The following is a 26,519-nucleotide window of genomic DNA, read 5'->3' as shown; positions in this document are numbered from 1 at the left end:
TCTTCGGGGCACCTCCATGCTGCAGGGAGGTCTACATCTGGCAGCCTGGGGGTATTGGCCGGGATGACAAGCCAGCCATAGCCCACAGTACTTAAACAAAGTGCTGGCCAACTTTGTGGTATCCTCTGACACTTTTTCAGTCTGACACTAAGGCTCCTGAAAATGCCATTGCCATTGAAAATGTCCTGTATTGGCTACATGACCTAATCATATTGACCAGTGGCACTAATGTCCCACATTATGAAGACTTTCGAAAAACTAGTCCTGGACTATACAAGCCCTCTTGTGAATGACCACTTGGTCCCACTGCAGTTTGCCTATGAGACAAAGAATGGAATGGCAGCTGCAAATATCTATTCACTCCACAAGGTTTATCCCCACCTGGACAAATATGGCAACACTGTAAGGATTAAGTTTTTTTTTATTTCCCCAGTGTCTTCAATACAATCCAGCTATCCCTGTTGAGGAGTAAACTCAGAAATATGCAGGTGAATTTTCCTTTTGGGTCATGGATAATGGACCACAGTTTATGAGGCTCAAGGAATTGATATGGATGTGAGCAACAAACTATAAATATAAAGCCAGGTTATGTCACTTGCAGAAATTCTCAGATGATATTGCAATAATGGGGTGTATTGACATAGGTGTGAGGCAGAGTTTAGGAGTCAGGTAGCAACCTTACCTCAGCAAAACCAAGGAACTAGTTATTGACTTTAGCTACACCGTCAAGCCTCTACTTCCGATCACTATTCATGGAATGGATGTGGAAGTGGTGTACTGCTACAAGTACTTGGGTGTCATCAATGACATGTTGGACTGGTCTAGTAATACAGAGGAACTATACAAGAAAGAGGAGAGCTCAGGTCTCTATTAAAGCTGCATGTCTGGACTCTTTAGGTTCTTCCCTTTTCTTCTTTGCAGGCTCTGTCAGGTTTCAATAATGAAATGGAAAACTTCCAAGGGGGTGAAAACTTTTTACATGAACTATACATATAAAGATTTATTTTTGTGAGTTGCCAAGAAAAAGGCATGGGTTTAACAACATCAAGAATTACAGTAATTATAACCATAATAATAATAAAACTACTACTAATAATAATAGTAATAATAATTTTAGCCTCTCTCCAGAGGAAGTGCAACTTGAGGAATCTTTCCATTAATTTTCTAACCTGCTTATCAAGTTCAGGGCTACAGGGATCCAGTGCCAATCCCAACAGCAATAGATACAAACAATTTTACTAAATTAATCTGCTTTTCATGGGAAAACATTACACTTTGATGACTGTTTCCCAGAAGGCATCTGGAAGAGTCATAAAGAAAGAAAGAAAGAAAGAAAGAAAGAAAGAAAGAAAGAAAGAAAGAAAATTGCTGTCTGTTCAGGCCAAAATTAATATTTTTGTCCTCAACTCTATCTGTACTGTAAAACATCTTAGCAGCAGTTTCTTGGCATTACAGCTCTGAGAACTTGCAGAGGTAGATAGTAAAGTGGATGCAGCTAAGTAAGGTGAATTTCTGAAGGAAACTGTACTGCAGAAGATCAGGGGTCTCATGCATAACGCCGTGCATAGAATTCACACTAAAAGATGCCATACGGACAAAAGTGAAAATGTGAAGTACGCACAAAAAAATCCAGATGCATAAATCTGTGTGAACGTCAGCTTCCACTTTCTTCCGCTCTATAAATCCCGTTCAGCGTGAAAAGTAGAAAAGTAAGTAACACACATGCAAAAGCCTGCTGCCCCATCCCAACTCTCCCAGAATTACACCTTTTTGAATGTGCAAATCAATATAAATAGCCCTTAAGGTCAGCATTCTGTGAAAAGGCAATGGCAAAAGCATAGGGGAAAATAGAAGAATTTCAGCAAATACCAAGTAGAGGCAAGGAAAAACGTACTATTTGTTGTTTTAAACAGTGGTATAAACAACAAAAGGAAGTTGATTGAGTGACATAGAGTGTCGGAGAAACTCAAAAGCTGAAGTTCACAAAGTCGCACAGTGCCCAAAATAAAAAAAGAAGTTGTCAGATATCAAATTCGCCATGAAAAGGCGAGTCATAGCCCACCATCTGAATGTCATATGAAAGCTTATTAAGGTACAGAGAAAAGAAAAAAAACTAGGGACACAGTGAGAAAAAAGCTGGAAATGTCAACTATAATCTCAAAATTTCCACTTTAATCACATAGTTTATTTTGTCCATTAAAGTAGAACATCATCTTTAAATCATTTAATGTACTAGTTTCTCAAATACCATCTTAACTAAAGTAGCACGTTAAATGTTTTGTTTTGTATGTGTTCTTCTATGTGTGTGAATCACTACGTGCTTCTTAAATGGGCTTTCTCTTCCACCGACAGGACACAGAATCCATTAAATTTGTGATATTATAGCTCTCTGAATAATTTAAATACAGGGATGTGTACTTGATATCATTTTCATGATGACAGGAGTTAAAGCATGTTATTAAACATGGGAACAGGGTGGCGCAGTGATAGTGACGAGCTGGTGCTCTGTCCAGAAACTTTTCATGCCTCCTGCAAGATGCTTACTGTGCTGTGCGTGACCTTCGATGAAATAATTTATTGCAGCAGTACTGTCTCTTTCAAATATACTAACCTCTAATTCCTCTAACCAACCGCCACACAATCAGCGCTGTAATAGATGTTAAGCCATCTTTAAGCTTAGAACACAGATTCTTCAAAACTTTTAAGGAACATTGAAATATCTTTGTAGTACGTGTTTAATTATTCTATCCATCTATTCTTCCAGTGTTGCGCCAGCCCCAGCAAGAATACAGCGCGCGGCATGAACAATCCCTGAACTAGCTAATGCTGCGACAGCGTGTCCTCACATGTTTAATTACTAACAATATAGATTATTTAAATGATGTTAACATTTTATCTGTTGTGAACGCTGGCCCCGGCACAGACAGACGGACATCATATTTTGCACCCAACACACTTTATTTACACTATGTACAAGTTTAGTGCACTCACGCAACCCCAGTGCCTCTGCACCGATTTCCCCAAAGTCCAGGGCCCACAGTTCTGTGCCTTGCTTCCTGGCCGCCTCCTGTCCTCTCTCCAGCTCAGTCTGCTTCCTCCCGACTTCCACCAATGACTGGAGGGAGGCGGCCCTAAATAAGGCTCCTGGATGAGCCCCAGGTGTTCCGTCCTTAGCCACGCCCAAGCGTGGCGGAAGTGTCGGCTGTCTTCCTGGCAACTCTCCGGGGGCCACACAAAGTCTTCCCCGGCACTTCCTGGTGTGGCGGAAGTGCCGGGCTCCCGGGATAATTAGGCACCGGGGCGCCGCCTGGCGGTGGCCACGGGTCCCTACAGGGCTGGGCTTCAAAGCCCTGTACCCGAGGCCCCTGCCTAACCAGGACGGACGCCCCACTCTGTCTGGAGGAGGCACTCGCCCTCCTCCGGTCCTCCAAGCGTCCCGCCGGGCTCCTGCCCGACCGGCAACCGCCGGGGATAAACCGGCATCGGGGCGCCGCCTGGCGGTGACCACGGGCCCCTACAGGGAAGGGCTTCCATGCCCTCAACCCGTGGCCCCAACAGAACCAGGACGGACGCCCCTCGCGGTCTGGAGGAGGCACAAGCCCACACTGTATAATGTAATAAACATATTTTGCTGCATTTCATCTTAAAAATGATATCGTCATCATACAGTATGTAAATACGTGCTTTATAAAGTCGCTCATGTTGTGTAATATTATGTATTGAAAGTTTATAGTGAGGAAATTTTATTAATAAGTACAAACAGTTCTACAAGTAGCACTGGATGGACTGATTGAATGCATTTATAGGTCTTGAGATGAAACTGTTTCTGAACCGCAAGGAATGGCTCTGAAGCGTTTGTCGTATAAGAGCAGTTCAAATTGCACATGGCTGAGGCAGTGTGTGCTTCATGCTGTATACCGATAATTCTCTTTCCGATCAGCTGCTGTAGAGCTCTGATTCCACACTCAGATGCAGTGGGATAAATACTTGAGAGTAACAACACTAAAGCAGCTATGGTTTTTAGAATAGTTTGGTCATTCTGTGTACCATTATATTGTTACAAGTTAATTACAATCAAATGCCTTAAACTAATAAACAATATGCGGTTAATTTCAGAGTATTTGATAAAACCGCATCAGGGATGTGAATCTAAAAAAGAAAGGGAAACCACACTGGAACTAAAGGATTGCTTTGACTCTGGGTGCTGCCAGTTTGCAAAACCGAGTGCAGAACTTATGTACGGCAAGCATTTAGCTGGCGTGAAAATGTGCGTGGCTTTACGCCAAGTTTAGGTTTTATACTTCGCAATATGAGCGTGGAAATGGGAGTACACAACATTTTTGTGCGTATAGGTGAATATAAGAACAGCATAAGGAGTTTTACATATGAGAAGGCTTCAATCAGTATATCAAGCTGATATGATTAGTTAACCACTAATTAGTTACATTATCTAACTAGCAAAATACCTGTGCTTCGCAGCGGAGAAGTAGTATGTTAAAGAAGTAAAGAAAAAGAAAAGGAAACATTTTGAAAATAACGTAACATGATTGTCAATGTAATTGTTTTGTCACTGTTATGAGTGTTGCTGTCATATATATATAGCAAAATACCCGCGCTTCGCAGCGGAGAAGTCGTGTGTTAAAGAAGTTATGAAAAAGAAAAGGAAACATTTTAAAAATAACATAACATGATTCTAAAAGTAATTGTTTTGTGTATTTGGCGGCAGCGTCACAAAGTTGTTTTTGTCTAGCTGCATCAGAAAATGTACCACGACGTCTGGCACGTCTCCTTTTTAGTGTTTTCTCACAGCTTGGATTGCTGCTGTCATAATTGGTTTGAGTCTACACACACACACACATATATATATATATATATATATATATATATATATATATATATATATATATATATATATATATATATATATATATATATATATATATATATATATATATATATATATATATATATACACATATATATACACATACAGTACAGGCCAAAAGTTTAGACACACCTCCTCATTCAATGTGTTTTCTTTATTTTCCTGACCATTTACAGCACTCCATCACTCTCCTTCTTGGTCAAATAGCCCTTACATAGCCTGGAGGTGTGTTTGGGGTCATTGTTCTGTTGAAAAATAAATGATCATCCAACTAACCTGACTTCTGTACAACACAACTGCTGGTCCCAAACCCATTGATAAAGCAAGAAATTCCACTAAATAACCCTGATAAGGCACACCTGTGAAGTGAAAACCATATATATATAAACTGCTCAAAAAAATTAAAGGAACACTTTGAAAACACATCAGATCTCAATGGGAAAAAGAAATCCTCCTGGATATCTATACTGATATAGACTGGGTAATGTGTTAGGAACGAAAGGATGCCACATCATTTGAAGAAAATGAAAATGATCAACCTACAGAGCCCTGAATTCAAAGACGCCCCAAAACTCAGAGTGAAAAAAGTATGTGGCAGGCTAGTCCATTTTGCCAAAATTCAATTGCAGCAACTCAAAATTGTACGCAGCACTTTGTATGCCCCTGTGTTCTTATATACATGCCTGACAACATCGGTGCATGCTTCTAATGAGACGACAGATGGTGTTGTGGGGGATCTCCTCCCAGATCTGGACCAGGGCATCACTGAGCTCCTGGACAGTCTGAGGTGCAACCTGGTGGCATTGGATGGACCAAAACATAATGTCCCAGAGGTGTTCTATTGGATTTAGGTCAGGAAAGTGTGGTGGCCAGTCAATGGTATCAATTCCTTCATCCTCCAGGAACTGCCTGCATACTCTCACCACATGAGGCCAGGAATTGTCGTGCACCAGGAGCCACTGTACCAGCATAGGGTCTGACAATGGGTCCAAGGATTTCATCCTGATACCTAATGGCAGCCAAGGTGCCTTTGTCAAGCCTGTAGCGGTCTGTGTGACCTTCCATGGATATGCCTCCCCAGACAATCATTAACCCACCACCAAACTGCTCATGCTGAATGATGTTACAGGCAGCATAATGTTCTCCATAGCTTCTCCAGACCCTTTCACTTCTGTCACGTGCTCAGGGTGAACCTGCTCTCATCTGTAAAAAGCACAGGGCACCAGTGGTGCATCTGCCAATTCTGGTATTCTATGGCGAATGCCAATCGAGCTGCATGCTGCTGGGCAGTGAGCTCAGGGCCCATTAGAGGACATGGGGCCCTTGGGTCACCCTCATGAAGTCTTTCTGGTTGTTTGGTCAGAGACATTCACACCAGTGGCCTGCTGGAGGTCATGTTGTAGGGCTCTGGCAGTGCTCATCCTGTTCCTCCTTGCCCAAAGGAGCAGATATTGGTCCTGCTGATGGGTTATGGACCTTCTATGGCCCTCTCCAGCTCTCCTAGAGTAACTGCTTGTCTCCTAGAATCTCCTCCATGCCCTTGAGACTGTGCAGGGAGACACAGCAAACCTTCTGGCAATGACACGTATTGATGTGCCATCCTGGAGAAGTTGGACTACCTGTGCAACCTCTGTAGGGTCCAGGTATCGCCTCATGCTACCAGTAGTGACACTGACTGTAGCCAAATGCAAAACTAGTGAAGAAACAGTCAGAAAAGATGAGGAGGGAAAAATGTCAGTGGCCTCCACCTGTTAAACCATTCCTGTTTTGGGGTCATCTCATTGTTGCCCCTCTAGTGCATCTGTTGTTAATTTCATTAACACCACAGCAGCTGAAACTGATTAACAACCTCCTCTGCTACTTAACTGACCAGATTAATATCCCATAAGTTTCATTGACTTTATGCTATACTCTCATTAAAAAGTGTTCCTTTAATTCTTTTGAGCAGTATATATATATACTGCTCAATATATAATCTACATTATATATACACACACACAAATTATATATGTGTGTGTGTGTGTGTGTGTATGTATGTATGTGTGTGTATATATATATAATGTAGATAGGTGTGTGTGTATATATATATATATATATATATATATATATATATATATATATATATATATATACATACACACAGGTATATATATGTGTATATATATGTATGTGTCTATATGTGTGTGTATAGCTTTGGTCACTGAGTGCAAGGGGAAAAAAATAAAATGTAGTCTATAAGTTATTAAACAGTAAAACATTAACATTTTAAGAAGTAAAGCTACATTGAGCACTACTGGAGTGGTTTCGGGTAAACTACATTTTAAAGACTGTGTAACACAACAGGTAAGTAGTACTAACAGCAGCTAAAATGTATATGGATCATCTCTCGGTAGTAGATCCCTTTTGGAAGGCGCTACACGATGGCTGTGGTATAGAAATTACATTTTCTGTGTGAACGTCCAAATTTCTGCCTCTGGTAATGTGCCTTACCGGCATTACCAGCAATTAAAGAAAATTAGTTTTTGTCCTCTGCAGTGTTAAGAGAGAAAGGCTTTGGTTTGGGATAAAAGGAAAAAAAGGTGTAAAGAAAGGAAAGTTGCCTTTTTCTTTTATATAGTTTAGAGAGATGTCTTCGCTGACAATATGAGCGCCTTTTGGGGACCGTCGCAGTGGGTCTTGTGTAGACTGGTGAGACGTCCCTGCCATTAATCGGCTGTGATGGCACTGTCGGTCCTCCACTCCTGTGCATGTCTTCCACGACCTCATAATAGTATACGTGTAAAAGAAAGTGCGAAGCGCCTTAATATTAGTTTGCCGCGGTCTAGAAAAGGGATCCCGTGTTTGCAATTGTCTGGGCTATAGCTCAGGGGAAGGAGGAAAAAAATTAAAAGTACTCACTTTGACTTAAGGCAGAAGCGCAGTCAGCGTCTCAAAGGTCGGCACAGCTATGCGTGCGTGCGCTGGCTGTTCAACTTTTGCAGGGCAGGAGACGCCACTTTTTGCAGACACGTTCACATGATCAAAAGTCTCCGCGCTCTTTGGAGGTCATTCATATATATTTATATATATATATATATATATATATATATATATATATATATATATATATATGATCACCCATTGGCCTCGCTCATTGAGTGCAATGGAAAAAAATAAAATGTAGTCTATAAGTTATTAAACAGTAAAACATTAACGTTTTAAGAAGTAAAGATACATTGAGCACCACTGGAGTGGTTTCAGGTAATCTAGGCTTTGGTTTGATATAAAAGGAAAAAAGGTGTAAAGAAAGGATACTTGCCTTTTTCTTTTATATAATGTAGAGAGAGGTCTTCGCTGACGATATGAGCGTCGCGGTGGGTCTCGTGTAGACTGGAGAGACAGCCCTGCCATTAACTGGCCGGGATGACACTGTCGATCCTCCACTCTTGTGCGTGTCTTCATAATCCGACCTGACGACCTCATAATCGTATACGTGTAAAAGAAAGTGCGAAGCGCCTTAATATTAGTTTGCCGCAGTCTAGAAATGGGATCCCGTGTTTACAGTTGTCTGGGCTATAGCTCATGGGAAGGAGGAAAAAAATTAAAAGTGTTTATTTTCACTTAAGGCAGAAGCGCAGTCAGCGTCTCAAAGGCCGGCACAGCTACGCACGTGTGCGTGTGCCGGCTGCCCGACTTTTGTAGTATTTTTGAAGTGCAGGAAAAGCCACTTTTTGCAGACACGTTCATGTGATCAAAAGTCTCCACACTCTTTAGAGGTCTTGCTTTTCACGTGAGCCGCTCGGACTACATGCATCGAAGCTTCTGAGCTGTGCCTGTGCTATCTCGTGCGATCTCGCAATGTCCACAGCTTTATTTAATGTTAGCTAAGACCCGGCACTTAAAAGTTTCTAGCTACAGCAATTTTAACTCCGTTACAAAGTGATCCAAAGTCTCGTTTATACCTCGTATCTTCTCATTAAACTTGTATCTCGCGGATAAAGTATTCGGCGTTTTTCTTCAGCGCTCTTTGGGAGCTCTTCCTTCTTTTCTATGTACTGCGGTCACAGTCAGTTCACGTGATTACGTGGGAGGCGTGATGATGTCACACGCAGCTCCACCCCCTCACCCATCGAGCTAACGTCCATTACAGTATATGGAGAAAAATAGGTTCCAGTTATGACCATTACGCGTAGAGTTTCGAAATGAAACCTGCCCAACTACACGGGAAGTTGGAGTATTAGTGATAAGTGAGTGAGTGAGTGAGTCAATGAGTGAGTGAGTCAGTGAGGGCTTTGCCTTTTATTAGCATAGATATCAATGTCTCATGCTGAAAGAATAAGAATAATAGTTTATGAGATCAGTTCTTTTCTATTTATATTTATATTAAGTTGGTAATATTATTTCCAGATCTTCAAAGTCCTGCATTCATATCTCTGCCTGGTTGCCCATCTGAATGGAAATTTCATGTTCTCCTCATGTCTGCAATTTTATTGGGTGCATTGGTTTCCTCATATGCTCCAAATCTGTGTAGGTTAGATTAATTGGTGCCTCTAAAATGCCTTGCCATGAGAGTGTATGTGAAGGACTGGCACCATCTCCAAAGCTGTATTGTAACTTTTCCCCAAAGATGAAGGAAAGTAGTAAAATGTTTGTCTGTATAATTTTATTGGTCTAAAGAAATTCCTTTTCATTTTGACATTTTCGTATTCTGTGTTTTTGAATGACAACTAATGCAAAAACATATAAATGAAATTTTCAGCATATTTCACTCTTGCATTAATTCATATTGGGCCATCTCAAGAAAACTGTCTGCAGTGATGCCATATAGAGATGCTTGTGCAGGCATTGAGTTTGTTGAACTCCATAGGAGACATTAGGTATGTCGGTCAGCAAGCATGAAACAATCTATGAAAATTAAAATATGTAGCGAATGACTGGAATATACAATCCAAAAACAAATGTATTATTTAATGTATATGTGCATGTTCTAAATGCAAAATATTGCAAAATAAATAATATGAAGGCTTATCTGCATTCCAAAACTTAAAAGAAATGCCTGTTTAACAATATTTGTTAGAAATATTTAACCAGAATGACCCTCAGGTATGGCACACACACACAGATTGTAGGCTTTGGCCAGATGACTGCTGCCTGTTGAATGCAAAGATGGAAACATGCATTTAATTTTAAATGAAGCTCTTGCAGCGAACATAATTGGAAAATGTATGCCTCAAAGTTAAAAAGTGAGAATATTCAATGATGCCTATCCTACAAAGGTAACTTTACAAATTTGCTTTTTATTTTAGATATCACAGCAGAAGAGTTTGTTCAGAAGAGACTAGAGGGAAAGAGCAGATATGAACTCTTCAAAGAGATCCTGGCCGAAATCCTGTCGGTTCACCCAGATAATGTGAACCTGTTCAGTGTCTTGAATATTAGAGGCAGGAATACAGACTTGAGATTCTCTGTGCATAGCTCCACATATTTCAGACCGGAAAAGCTGCATGCTTATGTAGCAGCTTATAAGCAAAAGGTAAGAACTGTCCTGTTTTCAAAGTATGACCCATCCATTAAACCCACTTTAATTACACTGGGCATCTGTGGGAGCATCATATTCCAGGAGCTCTAGCTGAAGAAAAGAGATGAGAACTAACCCTGGACAGGACTCTAGTCCACAGTGTGGGTGTTGTGTGGCCTGTGTTACCTCTTATTTCAGACTGATTCCTGCTTTGCATCCAATGCAGTAGCTGTAGGCTGTCCCTCCCAATGACCCTGGTTTAGATAACAAATTTTGCATTAGTAAATAAGAATTTACAAAGGTAGCCTATAAGCATGGTGGTAGATGGAAAACAAGGAGTTATTTAGTGTGTAATCAGAAATTTAAGATGCCAAAAAACTACAGGAGACAGATATTCATGTTTCTTTGTGGTCACTATACAGTATGTTTTGTTCTTTGTTGTTTAGTTACTATCTATGAACTTTTATATTTTTATACTGCGAATCTGCATGTGTCTATGTATTCTGGAGTAGCTGTTATTATTTTAACAATATGTCCTGACATGAAGAGTATCATAATTCCCAAAAAATGAACATGTTGACATGTTTCAAGGGATCTGTTAAATATCTATCTGTTTGGTTCAAAAATAGCATGCAAAGAATTATAAGACTGATAATGTATTATGTGTTTTAGAATTGGCTGTGTTAGAAATCACAAATTAAAGCAAAGTGAGAGAAAAAGGGAAGTCCCCATGAGTAAAGCATGGAGAATGTGCGTGTTTGTGCATAGAGTTTAGTTGTTTCCTTTTTTATAATGATGTTACCTGGGACTGGCGTTGCAATTTATCAGAATTCTGTTCATGACGGAGTAGTGAAACATCATTACAGTGGAGTACGAGTGTTTATCAGCATATCTTTAGCACTCTTGCAGGTCAATAATTTCAAGGAAAGCTTAATCTTTTTTGTATAAATGTATTTATTTATGCTTATTTGTTAAAAGCTGTCAATTTTGCCTTTTTCATGTTTTATCTGCATTTATGGCTGAGCTCTGTTTTGAAGCAGCAATGCAGTAGTTGTGACATTCGTTTTTGTGGAGAAAAATGTCAGGTCTCTTCAGTGTTATAACCTTATGTCTTTGGTTAACTCTTTGAGGGCTGAATATTTTTTCCAAAAAACTCCATTTTCAAAAAAGCAACCAAAGCAATGGTTTCACACATATTTCAAAATAAAATGTCTGTTTCTGTGGCTGCTGTTGGCGCCCAATGGCCAGCAGGAATGTGCGGCAGACCGGCTGCCCTGACTATCTTCACATGTCAGGTGGGTGGTGCTGGTGGTGGCAGTCGCAGTACGATGCAGTCTGGTTTGTATCTCTTGTTGTAAGTGGCGGTCAATCGCCAGCAAATGTAGCTATAGGGGCATCGGCTACACGAACATGCTCAGTACCACAATCATCTGGGGATTGATCAGCTGATGCTTTTCTCGATCTCCATCTCCAGATCACTTGCATCAAAATGAGAGTCCGGAAAGTCAGAGTTCGAGTTAGTGATAATAAGCAAATCGTCATCTATGGAGTATTTTGCTTTGCGCATTCGCTTTGGTCTGTCACCAGAGGTCGATGCCATTTTAGAGGTTGTTTGCTCTTCACTACTCACGCATGCAGAGGCAATCAAGGTCAAATCAAAAAAGCTAACTTTCCTTCTGGCAAAGAGAGTCCAACTAAAATGTGATGGCAAGTTTTGTTGCAGTTTACAGCTGATTACCATCCTCAACCCCTGAATTTCAACAAAAGTTGACATCAGCCCTGAAAAAGTTAATACGAGTCTCTCAACATCAGAATTCTATTCCCAGTAGACCCATCCAGAGCTCATTTCTTCTCCTCCACAGTCATTGTGATACACCCATCTGTCTTGGTGGCGCTTCCTATGTGTCTCCATGTGCTACCATGAAAGATTGGGCTTTACCTTCAAATCCTATGCAACCTAGTTTAATGGGCACACTCCATTCATGGAATGAGTGGAATTGGAAGTCACCTCCAGTCTGAAAAGAAAAGGATGTAAGAGAAACAACGTTTCAGCTCTGTAGTATTCATCAGGTATGTGACTGAGGAGGAAAAAGCAGGGAGAGATGAAAGCAATGCAAAACAGAAAAGTGCAAAAAACTGCTGTTAGGGAAGGCGAGGAACAAAGTGAAAAATGTTATTCTGTCCTTAAGTTCTCTTAGATGAGAATGATCTTGGCTTCATCTGTTTCTCTTTGAAATGTGTGTTTAAAACCCTGTGAAAGAACACAAACCTAGAGATCAGTGTATCTATCATCAATAAATGTGTGATCTCAATGGCTAGAACAGGCACTTTGAAATGATCCGCAAGGTGTCTCCCTGTTTCACCTAGATACATACAGATGGTTGGACATTTCTAATAAAAAATGCAGTATATGAGATTTTTGGACTGTCATGTGGCCTATTGTTTAATATTACTTTCCAGAGGGACCAGACAGGGGGTATTAATCTTGACATATTTGCGGGTGATACAGAAGTTATTGTTACAACTGAAAATGCCTTGCAAAGAATGTGTCACTGCTTTGTGAAGTGAGCTGCAGACAAAACTTTCTGGTAACTTGGACGTCAATGTAGGAGATCAAGGGAGGATATGGAAAAAGGCTTCTGTGGAAAGTATCTTTTGCAAAATGAGTAAGGAAAAATCTTCAGGATAGAAGTTACTTTTAGTCATCTTCCGCATAGGGTTAATGTCTCCTCTTGACTTGGTTGAGGGCCATGTTTAATATATGAGAAGAGTATCCTCTGTGGACAAGGAAATTCCTTATTCTGGGTGGTTCATTACAGAAGTTAACTTCATTGCTGCTGAGGTAGTGGAGTCTATGGTACTACAAAAGAAGAAGAGATTTTAGTGTGCTCATTATCTTATAATAAAGTAAGGTTTGAAATCTTGGAAAGCTTATAGAAAGGCTGATGTCAAGGAATGGTACAGTTATGACAGCTGCATCAGCTAAGAGATGGATAGGAGCTGGTATATTTGGTAATGAATTCGTGTAGCTGACATTTGGAGCAGTGCAAACACAATCATCAATATTTTGTTTAGTTCAAGCCTGTAACATACTAGACACAAAGGCACAAAGAAGATGAATGTTCATCTACTCTGACAATGAAGATGTTGGTAATGAAATTTGCTTTTGGCAAAGGAAGCACTGAGGTTAAGAACCAGTTCTGCTAGTCTGATGTGAGTTTGCATGGGAGAATCCTGATCTGGATTTCTGTCTGAGGGCAATAAGGCTTCCATTGTGAGGAATGATTAAGAGGTGATGTTTGCCTGTACTGTGAAACCAAAAGAGTCAGAGAACTGGAGAGCATGGTTGGTGTTTTTAAATATGAGAACAGAATTGCAATAAGTGCCTTATTAGGCTACCAAGAAATGGTGGGGAAGTTGCATGCAGAAACAATACAGAATCCAATATTGGCTGATTTGTGGATTTTGGGAAGAAGGTAGAATTGAAATATCTGTGAACTTTCAACAATGAAACAGCATTAAGAAGGCTATTTATTGTTGCAGGTGAAAATTGAAACGGTAAAATATTGCTGATAGTCATTTGTAGCATCCTGCGTGATGGAGGCATAGGTTCTGCAATAAAAAAAAATAAATCATTTTGCCAGACCACCACCAAACACCTCTTTTATGTCTGATTGTTAACAATATCATCTGGATGGTGCAGTGCCCGAGGTGCCTGACGTTCACCTTTAGGAAGGTTGTTGCGAGGAGAAAGTTTGCAAGGAATTTGGTTAGTGCATTGATGAATGAAGTAATTGAGAGAAGCAAAATGTCCAGTTGGTGGTGTCAAGAAGCACTGCTTGATGGTTTCAATGATAGGATCTCACAGTCTAATCATGTGGTAAAAGAGGTTAAGGTCAATGTGGACTTGGGGATGTAAGTACAAGATTATTTTCAGAAAAATTTTAGAAAGCGTCTTTCTAATTTGTGATCACAGAGTATTGAAAAAGTAAACATGCAGATCATTAGTTTGTATTGCATTTTTCAATATGTAGTTTGTAGTGACTGTTAAGAATGTTTTTAATCTCTAGTTTTCATGTAGAATTGAGATGAAGTTTCTGATATAATAGGTGTGACAGATAAGGGGTGCCACCAAGTCCCAAATCATGGATACAACCAACACAAACACAGTCATGGATTCAGAACAAATGATTTTATTATGCCAATATTATGCTATGGGACCCAGCAGGGCTGAATAACGGCATTACAACTCCCATGTGTTGACATGTTGCACAAACACAATCTTGAACAAATGCTTATTTCTTCTTCTCTTCTCTTCTGTTCTCTTCTCTTCACTCTCCATCCATTTCCCTCCAGTGAGGTTTGCCTTCCTCTGACTCAGCTGGAGGAGGCTAGACTGCTTCCTACCTCGAAGGAAGCACTCCACTTCAAGTGAAAATCCTAAAAAGTAGGGATTCTAAATCCCCAGAGCACACATGGGACCCAGCAGGGCTGACTAACAGCATTACAACTCCCATCATGCTATGTAGGGTTCCACATGGTTACTGAGGTCCAAGGATGCTGCCATGTAGTAGATAGGGGATAAAAATATTCAAAATTAGGAGCCTTCTCCCACTGCTCCTTTATCTTCCCATCCAATTAAGGGCCCCATACTCATCCCAGACAGGATGACAGATAATCCTGCCTGGCACTTACACAGGCATCTTTCGTGACCAATGCTGGACAACAGCAAACAATGTCAAAAATACCTATGAAAAAATCTCACGTTACTCATGTTACATAAACCACATGTCACATTGTCTACTTATGCATACAACACCTCAAACAGATGTATTTTTACTAAAAAGACTGCCTCCAGTCATTACTTTTATATTCATATCAACAACTGAAGTAATTTAGGAGTATTTAATGGCAATCATTCTGCTTGTTGGAGCATCTTGGATAAGTATGAAGCATATCCTTTTTCTGATAATGTTTTCTCTAACTTTTCTTTAACTTTTAATCTTTAGCTTTACATGTCTCTCAGTGCACGATTTTTACTGATATCGTAAGGAGTACAATGTTAGCCATTGCATAAGCTATTTATGGATTGGACACCTGACTAGTGAATGTGGCAGAGAAGCAGGTGTGCAGTTCGAATGTTTGGGTACATCTGAGTGTGTTCCATTTTTGATCACTAGAGCGTTTTCCACAAGTGGTTTATTTAACAATATTTAATTAAAACTACATGCTTTGGGATGTTGTGACTTGATATGTAGATTATGTGACGTGACTAACATAAAATATTTTCATGGACTTTTTAACACTGTTTACTATTGTGTAGTGTTGGACATTACAGACCCTTATTACATAAGAAACTATGTTATCTTCGATCTGTATGAAAACATTAACTTTAAAACCTTTCTTGGCCTTTGCTGCAAGCTATATGAGATACGTAACATATAAATAAAACTCACTTTTGAGTAGAGTATTTCTTAAAGCATAAAAATATCACAATAGTCAGGGCAGAATTTTTTTTTTTTAAATGTCACGTTACATTTCTATCTATCTATCTATCTATCTATCTATCTATCTATCTATCTATCTATCTGTCTCTCTGTCTGTCTGTCGGGCTGTCTGTCTATCTATCTATGTACACTGATTGATTGACTGGCTGTATCACTCGTCCTGTGAGTCTGTATCCTTGTTTTTATGTTTCTGCTGCTATTTGCATCTGAATGTCCCCTTGGGATTAATAAAGTTTATCTAAAATAATCTAAGCTAATAAGAAGGGACACACTAGGGTAGGGCTAGATTTGAAGGCAGGTGAAGTGTGTCTGGGTTCTGTGGCTGATCTGAATGCAGGTGTTTTAAAAGAATAGTATGGCTCAGACCTTGTGAGTGTAGGTGTGCAAGAGAAAAGCTGTGCAGCCATGGACAACTTAATGGTGGAATTGGATATTTGCGTGTTTAAATGCATGAGTGCAGTTGGCTCATCCATTTCTCACTAGTGCTCTGCAGATTGTTTAGTGCACCTGCACTCACAGGATTATACAAAGGTCTAAGTAGGTCAAAATGAGTGGAGAAAAAATTTTTTAATAAAGTGGAGAAAGAAAAAGGAAGAGAAGGACTCAGTGGTCGGGACAGTGCCATACAGAAGAGGTGAAGCAGTTGGGGATGCCTTGCAATGGAGGAAGAGAAATGGCACTCCAGGAGCAGATCAATCCTGCTGAGCAACTTGGAGCAGGAATGATCATGGGCTCCAGCGGTTCTGCTGAATCTCTGTATGTAGCAGGAGGATGGAGCCATACTCAAAATGTCCCAGCGAGTACCGACAGAGGTGGCTGGGACAGGAGTCAGGTAGTGGACTGTGTTTGCCAGTGAGTCATCTCTGCTGAGCAGACCCATGTGGGTGAGCAGCGGAAATAAGAGAGCCAAGCACTGGGAATTAGATGGAAGAAAATTGATCCTGATTTTAGGATTATTCCAACTTTTAGCTATTTATTCATGGGATTTATTTATTGGTTTTTATCTTCTGCCACTGCACTGTTTTTATGAATGATTATTTATTGAATACACTGCATACACTGTTTGCTGTGAATAAAGGCACAATACAATTTTGCACCTTAAAACTGCAGATTTGTGTCCTCATTCATGCTAGTTCATTCTCAGTTATGACTATCAGCATCCTGGGAGATGGAAAAGGCCCAGGACTGCAGGCTATTGAGCCATCACAATGAACAGGTTATTATAGTTGATCAGAAAAGTATGGAAATCAGGATTCAAGGATGGAGAAATCAGTATACCGTTTAGTTAAAAATGTGTACCAAGAGACCGATGATACGGAAGTCTCAAATCAACAAAAAATATAAAATAGATTGGGCAAAGACAAACGCAAGTGAGACCAAGAAATACTAAGAAACAAAAATAAAGGAAGCAAGCAAAGCAGAAAAACTAGGCTAAGGAATTCAATACACTTTCAGAGTACTGACTGATTGTAATGGGGCCCACTTAAATAATTAGTTAGATGAACTCTGACAAGATTCAAGACATATCAATTGATTGACGTTGTCAGATAATGGTAGACGGATGGTCTATTAATGGGTGTGATTACACTGAGACGGAGTATATTCAAGCTTTTCCTTAAAGTTTAGATATTTTCATTTTTGTTAATCTTTTATCCATCCATCCATTTTCTAACCCGCTGAATCTGAACACAGGGTCACGGGGGTCTGGTGGAGCCAATCCCAGCCAACACAGGGCACAAGGTAGGAACCAATCCTGGGCAGGGTGCCAACCCACCGCAGGACACACACAAACACACCAAGCACACACTAGGGTCAATTTAGAATCGCCAATCCACCTAACCTGCATGTCTTTGGATTGTGGGAGGATACCGGAGCGCCCGGAGGAAACCCACGCAGACACGGGAGAACATGCAAACTCCACGAGGGAGGACCCGGAAGCGAACCCGGGTCTCCTAACTGCGAGGCAGCAGCGCTACCACTGCGCCACCGTGCCGCCCCTAATCTTTTATTAATATTAATGTTTAAAATTTTCTATTTTATAAATATTACAGTGTTACACTGTAGAAAAAACAAGTTCTTTGGGAAAGATTTTTATTCAGTGTGGTATTAATAGTAATGTGCCATATTAGGTTATCAGCAAATGGTACTCTACCTTATGTTGCAACTAAAGAGATGCGTATAGGGAAATATTAATATCGACATGACTGGTCTAATTAGGGTTAGTAGATAAATCCAACCCAAGCATAGGCAGCTTCAAATATTGCTGATGGCAACATACTGTGTTTTGTCCCAAGAGCTGAGCATTCTATGTTCTTATTCATTGCTCTCTGGAGGACATCCTTCTAACCGGTAACATAAAATGACACTTTACTGATCTTGGGTGCCTTAATTTGCTTGGATACTGAACTGCCTTAAAGCAGAATTATTACATGAAAGAAAAAAAATGAGAAGCTTTCATCCAGATCGTCAAAGAACTTGTGTCCTAGAGATGCAGCAGCACTATAACTCAAAAACAGCTGTTGGAGTTAAAAATGGGATGTCCAGTAAGTTGACATCATTTCCTTTCTCAATACAGACTGATGTCTTTGCTGTAGTTAATAATAATGGCGATCAATACTGAGAGATAGGGAAGTTTGTGCTGCAGTGGGGGTATAGTAGTCTGTTGACTCTTATATACTATTATAAGCAGTTTTAGGATGCAGCTGAGTAGAACCATGGACCTATCTTTATACTTAAGTCCTGCATGATTAATGTAGACTTTTAACATATGTGTACATGTTTCTATATCATTCACAGATTGACTCTAAATAGGTTGATTCTATACAGTGGACAGAGGAACAGTATACCAGTCAGTTTTTATTTTATTTATCGTTTTTAACACTGACCTCTATCAAAAAACACAGATACAGATAATACAGATATGTTTGTGCTGTCACAAACAATTTTGACATTCTCATTTTATAATCAAGTACTCACTTTTGCCAGCATACAGAATGCTTATTTGTTTAAATAACCATTGAACTATTTTAAAGACCACTTTGTATTTTGAATGCCCAAACTTTGGTGGCACATTTCATTTGTTTACATAAAATATTTTGTATATTACAACCTAAGTTGTCATACACCTTTTAACCATCAACATTCCTAGTCATGTATCACAAGTTTTGTGCTTCTCTTTGGAATTTATGACACATAGACTTCATTTACCTGAAGTTATACTACTTTTTTTGAGGAAAATTGTCTCATAGTTTGTGTTATTTTGACTGCAGTAAAAACCAGAGGAAAAGTGATCATCAAAAACTGGATACTTGTTTTGAAATCATTTCAAAATTATAATGGTATCACATAATTACATTAATTGCATTTCTGGTCAGAATTGTTTATATGATTTTATTTACAAAGTAAAACAACTAAGTTCAAATGAGCATTTATTTTGCAAACATCACAAAATCAAACAGGTCATAAGATAAAATGAACATTCTTATTTGTATGTGTTTAAGCACATTAGTGGCAGCATGCAGCAATGATGCTGTGTGTCTTATAAATGTATTTACCACATCATGTAAACTTCACATATACCGTCTCATTCTGCATATCAATAAGACAATGACAGCCTACTCATTCAGAGCTACTTTTCCAACAGGTGTAATGCTACGGTTCAGACTGGCTACAACTGAAGTTACATAAATTAACAAAAAAGAATGGAAGTTGATTCATAATAACTGCACTGTTGACTTTTATCATCTGTAAATGCTAGAGTTTTTCTCAGTGTTTTTTCCTCAAGGTCTCTCTTACTGAGCGCGTCACTGAACAAGAGTGGAAACGAGTATGTTAGGTAAGCAAATTTGTGTTTTCTGTTAAATAAAAAGGAGTCATACCTTCCAATATATCAGTATCTATAATGCTGCCAGAGAGTGGTGACAAAGTACATGTTGGTTGGACATACAAGTAAGACATTCATTGAACTCTATATGTGAAAGTACTATCACTGCTATCTCCACTACTGATACTACTACTACTACTACTACTATTACTACATTTGTGGCATATACTGCTGAGTTTTACATCCCTTGGGGCACAATGGTGGCACCTATAACCTTTGGTCTGTTTTTTTTGTTAGGGCAGCTGAAAGGCAGGTAGATCTTTTTTTTCCTGTACATTCCTCACCGCACTGGCAAAGTCTAGTGTGCTTGGATGGTGCTGGCATCTCTGAATATCTCTATACATAAGTTTCCCATCTGATTTATCATATCTTGCACTGGCCTTTCAACAGCCTTTGTCAGAAACAATTTAAAGATTTACATATTCTGCATAGGCCATTGCATTCCTTGTTGACCCATGGAGTCATTCTAATGACATTCTCAGCTGACACCCTTCTTTATCTGTCAGGCAGGGAGGAAGACTACAGCAAATTCCTGTTCTTTGAATAGAATATTACTTCCATCTCAGCTGGTCCGTCTTTGTCATTTGTTAATTCGTGGTCTGGGTCATATTTAATGTTTTACTCTGTTCAGACATTACATTTTCTACTTTTTTATCTGGTTCAATGTCATGCAGACCTTTTTCTCACAAGAGTCATGGTCAAATATGTGACCAAGAACCTTATACACAATAAGTCATCTGCTCATTGTGCTGATAAAGAGTAAAATGTGAGGAAGGACCCAAAGATGCACGTTTATTTCTCAGAGCCTCTGCCAGCACACAACAATAACACCTCTCCCAACTTCTCACCACATGAGTGTCCACTCTGCTTCACTCATTCTTAGCTAATGTGTCATCTAATATTTGACAAAAACAGATATTCCCAAGAACAGAGATACAATGGAAGGGCTTTTGAACTTCACCCAACACCAAATCATCCCTATTCTTACCTAATGTCTTACCCATTCATTTCCTGTAATCACCCAGATATGACCAGGAACATTACAGATGGCTAAAATTTGAACAAACTACCTAAAATTTAATAAAGCTAATTATTATCACTTTCATATATTCAAATAAGCACTCTGGACAAAATCATAAAACCCTAGGGCAACCAAAAAGAAAGAAACCATCCCATAGGAAAATATTACTGCTTAATGGTTGATCTTTGATTGCTCATGAGACTCATTTTTCATGTTTCATTTAAGAATCACATTTGTCACAGATGTATCTTCTACAACTCCTTAGGAGAAATAGCTTTAGATGAACTGAATTATAAGGAGTCAAAATTAAGAATTTGGCTTAAGAATGCATTATATTTTATGAGATCTCTTTCTAGTCTTGTTTTAATCTCTATCAAGTCTTTTTTTACCTCTTATTGAACTGATGCCTTTATCCAAGGTGACTTACAAGATTTGAGATTTAATTGTTTACATTACAGTTTGTTTTTCCAGTTGGAGAACAGGCAGATGAAGTGACTTGCTTGTGGTCACGCAACGTCAGCAGTGGGATATGAAACCAAAAACCTCAGGCCTTGATGTCCAATGTATTAACCATGATGCCACACTGCCTGCCTATTCTTCCAGAAAGAGTGTGATCTAATTGGAATACGGCAATATAAATTAGAGCAACCAATATTATTATTCAGAAGCAAGGACTACAATAATGTAATCATAGTAGTGTTTTGTTATACAAACAAATGTCCTTACATTTCCCAATATATTACTAAACACATAATACAAACAATTTCAAAGTGAAAAAAAATATTAAAACAAGACTTGGAAAATCTCAACCCATTGTGTGATTTTACTGAGATCTCTGCTGAAACTCAAGGGGAGACACTTGTGACAACACTAGGAGATTGTTTTTTTTATCTGGAGAAAACTCTGAGAAGTAGGAGACAAAATATAACATCTCAATTTTATTTCTTGTTTTCAAGGAGAAACCAAAAAAAATATTAAGAAGATCTCTTTTTGAGTTTTAATTCCTATGGGATGTTTATGACAAAATAAATAGTAAATTTATCACATTTACCTGGAGCACAACTGGACAATTAAATTAAAATGCCAAACTATTTTATCTAAACATTAAGTCAAAAAACTATAAAATGAATTACGGAAACTTGAGAGATTTTAGAAGAATTCATCGGCTGTATTTTTACATGTATAAAACAGAGTAAAGAAAAATACCTTATATTAGGTATTACTTCGTAAAATTTTAAATTTATCTATCTATCTATCTATCTATCTATCTATCTATCTATCTATCTATCTATCTATCTATCTATCTATCAGAAGGAAATAAACTTGGTAAATTTCTTTCATTGTTGAATAAACACTGCAATATGTATCTATTAAATCATTCATATTTCAAACCTGATACTGGATTGCCATGAAAATATATATGTATATTCCTGTAAAATTTACCCTGAACTCTTTTTAATGATATCCATTTCTTATGGTCATTCATTGTATTAATTTGTGTGTTTCAATGTTTAAATCAACAACTACATTTCCACAGCCATTAATATGTGTTTTAAGAAATTTCAGGAATTAAATTTGCTAAAGGGGTCTTTAATTAGCATCTAGTTAAAAGCACAGATAGTCACAATATTAGGACAATAATTCTTTTAGATACTGTATAAAAAATTCCCAGAGCATTATAAATTATTTTCTAGAGAAATACTGTACAAAGACACACTTAATTCACATCTTTATTCTAACACATTTCTGCAGTGCTGTGCTTCATAGTTGTACCAGCAGGCTAAAGGTTAGTTGCTCTTTTGTTCCTTGCTTATTCATTTGCATTTGTTTCTTTAAATTCTATTTAGTTCTTAAAGCTATGTAATATATAATTGATCTGTTCTATTTTGATAAATAAGCCACTTATCCTGCTGGACTAAAGGAACTTCTATTGTAAGCTTGAGAACTTGTAATTGGGTTTATAAGACATCACTGCATTGTCCTTGTCACAGATTCACTATATAAGTCAACTACAGTATACTGTAGTTCATGGTATATTTTATTTTATTCTCTTTTAAATTTGGTTTACAAACTAATGAAAACACTTTTTACCATTTTTACTTCTTCCCAATGAAGTTTAACACTAGAATTCCTAAAGCCTACGGAAAGACTTGTAATCCCGGCCTACCTTAAATCCCTTCACACCTCTCCAACAGCGTCTTTTGTTTTGTAAATGGACAAGCAGCAACCAGCCTTCTGTCCCATCCCCCTCCTTGACTGAGCTCAACTCAGGCAAAAGTTCTCCCAGCTCAAGCCAAGGCTTTATCTGACTGGAGTTCCATCCATCCATCCATCGTCCAACCCGCTGAATCCGAATAGGGTCACGGGGTCTGCTGGAGCCAATCCCAGCCAACACAGGGCACAAGGCAGGAACCAATCCTGGGCAGGGTGCCAACCCACCACAGGACACACACAAACACACCAAGCACACACTAGGGCCAAGTTAGAATCACCAATCCACCTAACCTGCATGTCTTTGGATTGTGGGAGGAAACCGGAGCGCCCGGAGGAAACCCACGCAGACACGGGGAGAACATGCAAACAGATCTGGAGTTGCATACGGTAAATAATACAGTACATTGTTTTTTGGAATACATGCATTTCATGTGTGTTCCATTACTACAAAGATCTGGGTAAGTGTAGGATGAAAGGAAATGTGAAATACCTAAAGCAGAAAGTTTTTCCATGTTATAGTAATAATGGCGTGAAGTGTATAATGTGTGAAGACTTTAGTCCGAATATCTAATAAAAGCATATAACCAATGAAAAAAAAACATTTGATTTACCTGTTGCTGTCAATGAGTTAAAAGCCCGAGCTCAAATGTTAATCAACATGGAGTTTGTACATGCTCTTGAATAATGCAGAGGTTAGAACCGGTGCCTTATAACCCACAACCCAGTGTCCTGGGTTCGACACTGGGCACTCTGCGTGTTGAGTAGTGAGCTACTATTGTTATTAATATTAATATATTAAAAACATACATTTGATTTGAGTCTGTAACACCCGGTGTAAATTTTGGCTATTGTAAAAGTTAGTGCTTGATTTTTTTATTATTCAGTTTTATTCTCTTAGTAATGTTCACGTGGTACAACAAACTTGCTTCTCCCTCTCTGAGTTAATGGCATTTATCTCCATTCTTTTCACAAGAGCAGCACTGTGGCTGATGCCTGCTGAGAACTATTTATTGTACCAGCAATCAAAGATACGATGTCCCGTGACCGCTATCAGACTGGACAAAGGCAGGACTGTAACAACAGACAATTTCTTCACATTGCTTTCGCTGGCTAATAGACTGTTACACTGCAACGCAACTCTGCTTGGCACCACAAAGTTAAATGGGATTTCCGTCTGCAGTTAAAGTCACTTCAGTACGCGAGCAATTCCATGATGACTGTGTATTTTGTTTTGCAAATAATCTCTGTAGACTTCTGTAAAATTGTTTTACTACACAAATGGCATTAGTCAAACTGATTGTGTTAAACTTGGAATTCCAAATAGCAAACATTTGATAATTCAAAAATACATTCAATTATTTTGAAGCTGGTTTGGCCTTAAAATGCTCCTAGCTACCTTCTAGCTACATTCTTGCTTGTCATTCTTGTTTAATATCTAGAACAGTCTTAGTAATTTTACTGACCTTTCTGACAACACTAACTATAAACAGAGCTAAACACAGTCATCTAAACTTAGGTTGATTGATCAAAGGTGATTATAGTATTGGAAGTGGAAACAGAAGTGCAGAACACTATGAGATTTTTGAGTGTGAAGATAAAATAACCTACCTTGATAACAGCTTACCCTTCCTTCTTAAATTAAATTAGAATTATGATTTGTTATTGTTGACCGAGGTTTGACCATCCGTAATGTGAACTCAGGGACAGAAGTTTTCATTCTGTGAAATAAAGAGAGATTTATTTAAACAATTACACAGGAGTCTTCATAATAATTATCCCTAGACGTTCTAGACTCCCTTATTATGATACTGTAGTGCTAAGAAGTTTCCTTACAGGAGCATTAGTTCCTGATGCATTTACAAACCACGATCCTCTGTAAACTCCCATAATTCCAGGGTTAGGGCCTGTTTACAGTGTACAATAGGCATTCTCAAAAACAATCATAAATATTTAAGAAGACAGAATCATAGATATATGGAACAAGTTCCCAAATAGTGTGGTAGACAGTAGGACTTTAAGGACATTGAAAACTCAACTAATGTTACTTTAGAGGAATTAGGTGGATTGGAATGGTAAGCTTTGTTGGGCTGTATGGCCTGTTCTTCTCAAAAATGTTCTAATATTCTAAAATTAAAGTGAATTGCTAGTTTTGCTTCTGACTTCCCATTTTATCTCAGTATGCTATGTAACTGGAAGATGTTGGATCCTTGTAGTCATTTCTGACCTCACTGGTAGTCATTGTATTCTGGGATTTCTGGTGTTTCCATTACAAGTTGTTTTCTGAACCCCCCTTGAGAAAAAATAAGACCATTCTTTGAGGTATGTGGAATCTCTTGCCTAATTCCCTAGATTTTCCTGGTGTTTCCAGTTTACAAAACATGAGAAGGTGTAAATTGTGACATCTCAGAACATATTGCTATCTAAAAATGCACAGGTAAACTATACTGAAAAAAATACAAATTACTCACAAGCATGACTCAATTTACAACCTTGTGATACTTTTCTGGTACATGATGTATTCCTGAAGAAATTAAATTTTGTTATGATATGTTCAGTTAGAAATTGTATTGTTTATGGCCATTAGAGAAGAACAAACAGAAACCTGCACATCTTGAATGTGCTTCATTGAATCCTTTCATATTGTGAATGTGACGTCAGCCTGATGACTGTGGTTTGGAAAGTGCAGCTGCATGAATTAGAACGCACGCTTTGCTTGCTTTCTCAAAAAAAAAAAAAGTATAAGAAAATCAGAACCTTGCCTTAGGATTACAGCTCATCACTGGCCCTCAGCACTTTTCTTGTTCTGTCAGTTTCTGTTCCTTTGCCTTTCACCATGAAGGGCTCTGACTGATTGATACATCATGACGAAATTTTTCTTGCTTTCATGTTATGCTATACTTTTACAAACAAGATATTGAAAACAAAATGTCTAAATATGCTTAATGAATACTAGAAAAAAACCATTAAGCATTATTAACATTTTCAAACAAGAAGGTTTTCCCAGGATATATTTGATAAGTGCGACTGTTCATTTCACACACAGTGAATTAACCGTGGGTGATAAAATCACTTCTCAAATGCCAATCTACCTACCTCAAGCAAAAGAGCTAATTTCTAACATTATGTCTATTATCCAAGCCTTAAGGTGATCCAGGGTGTTGATTTGAAATGTAAAAAGCCTGCCGCCATCTAATTATTGTCACTTGTAGTAGCACTCAAAAGAATAACACAGGAAGATGCTTAAGATGCTTTTCCCCCTTCCCCTGCTGCTAGATAGCTCTAGCAGTTGCAAAATGCTAATTCATTTTCTTTGCAGCAGTCATTGTAGCAGATAGTAGCTAATTTGTCAGCAGTGATAGTGACTAGAAGCAAATGCAACAGCGTGCCGTTTCATTGAAATGCTTAACCTCGAAGAACAGAATGCAAATTACCTTTTCACACAGTAATTTACACATTAATCTGGCACACGGGTCAGAACTGCGTGGTTGTCAGTGCCTTTTCACATATGTTTA

General features: G+C 38.6%; 1 protein-coding gene across 1 annotated transcript in view; it reads left to right on the top strand.

Moving 5' to 3' along the window:
* Positions 1 to 26,519, top strand: part of si:ch211-186j3.6 (neural-cadherin) — a 631,501-nt gene that overhangs the window by 473,167 nt on the left and 131,815 nt on the right. The window contains exon 21 of the mRNA XM_039763170.1: positions 10,171 to 10,397. Within this exon, the coding sequence (XP_039619104.1) occupies positions 10,171 to 10,397 (227 nt within the window). The remainder of the gene's footprint in view (positions 1 to 10,170; positions 10,398 to 26,519) is intronic.

The sequence above is a fragment of the Polypterus senegalus genome, chromosome 9 (genome assembly GCF_016835505.1).
Source record: "Polypterus senegalus isolate Bchr_013 chromosome 9, ASM1683550v1, whole genome shotgun sequence".
Classification (NCBI taxonomy): Eukaryota; Metazoa; Chordata; class Cladistia; order Polypteriformes; family Polypteridae; genus Polypterus; species Polypterus senegalus.
This window is presented reverse-complemented; position numbering and strand designations above follow the sequence as displayed.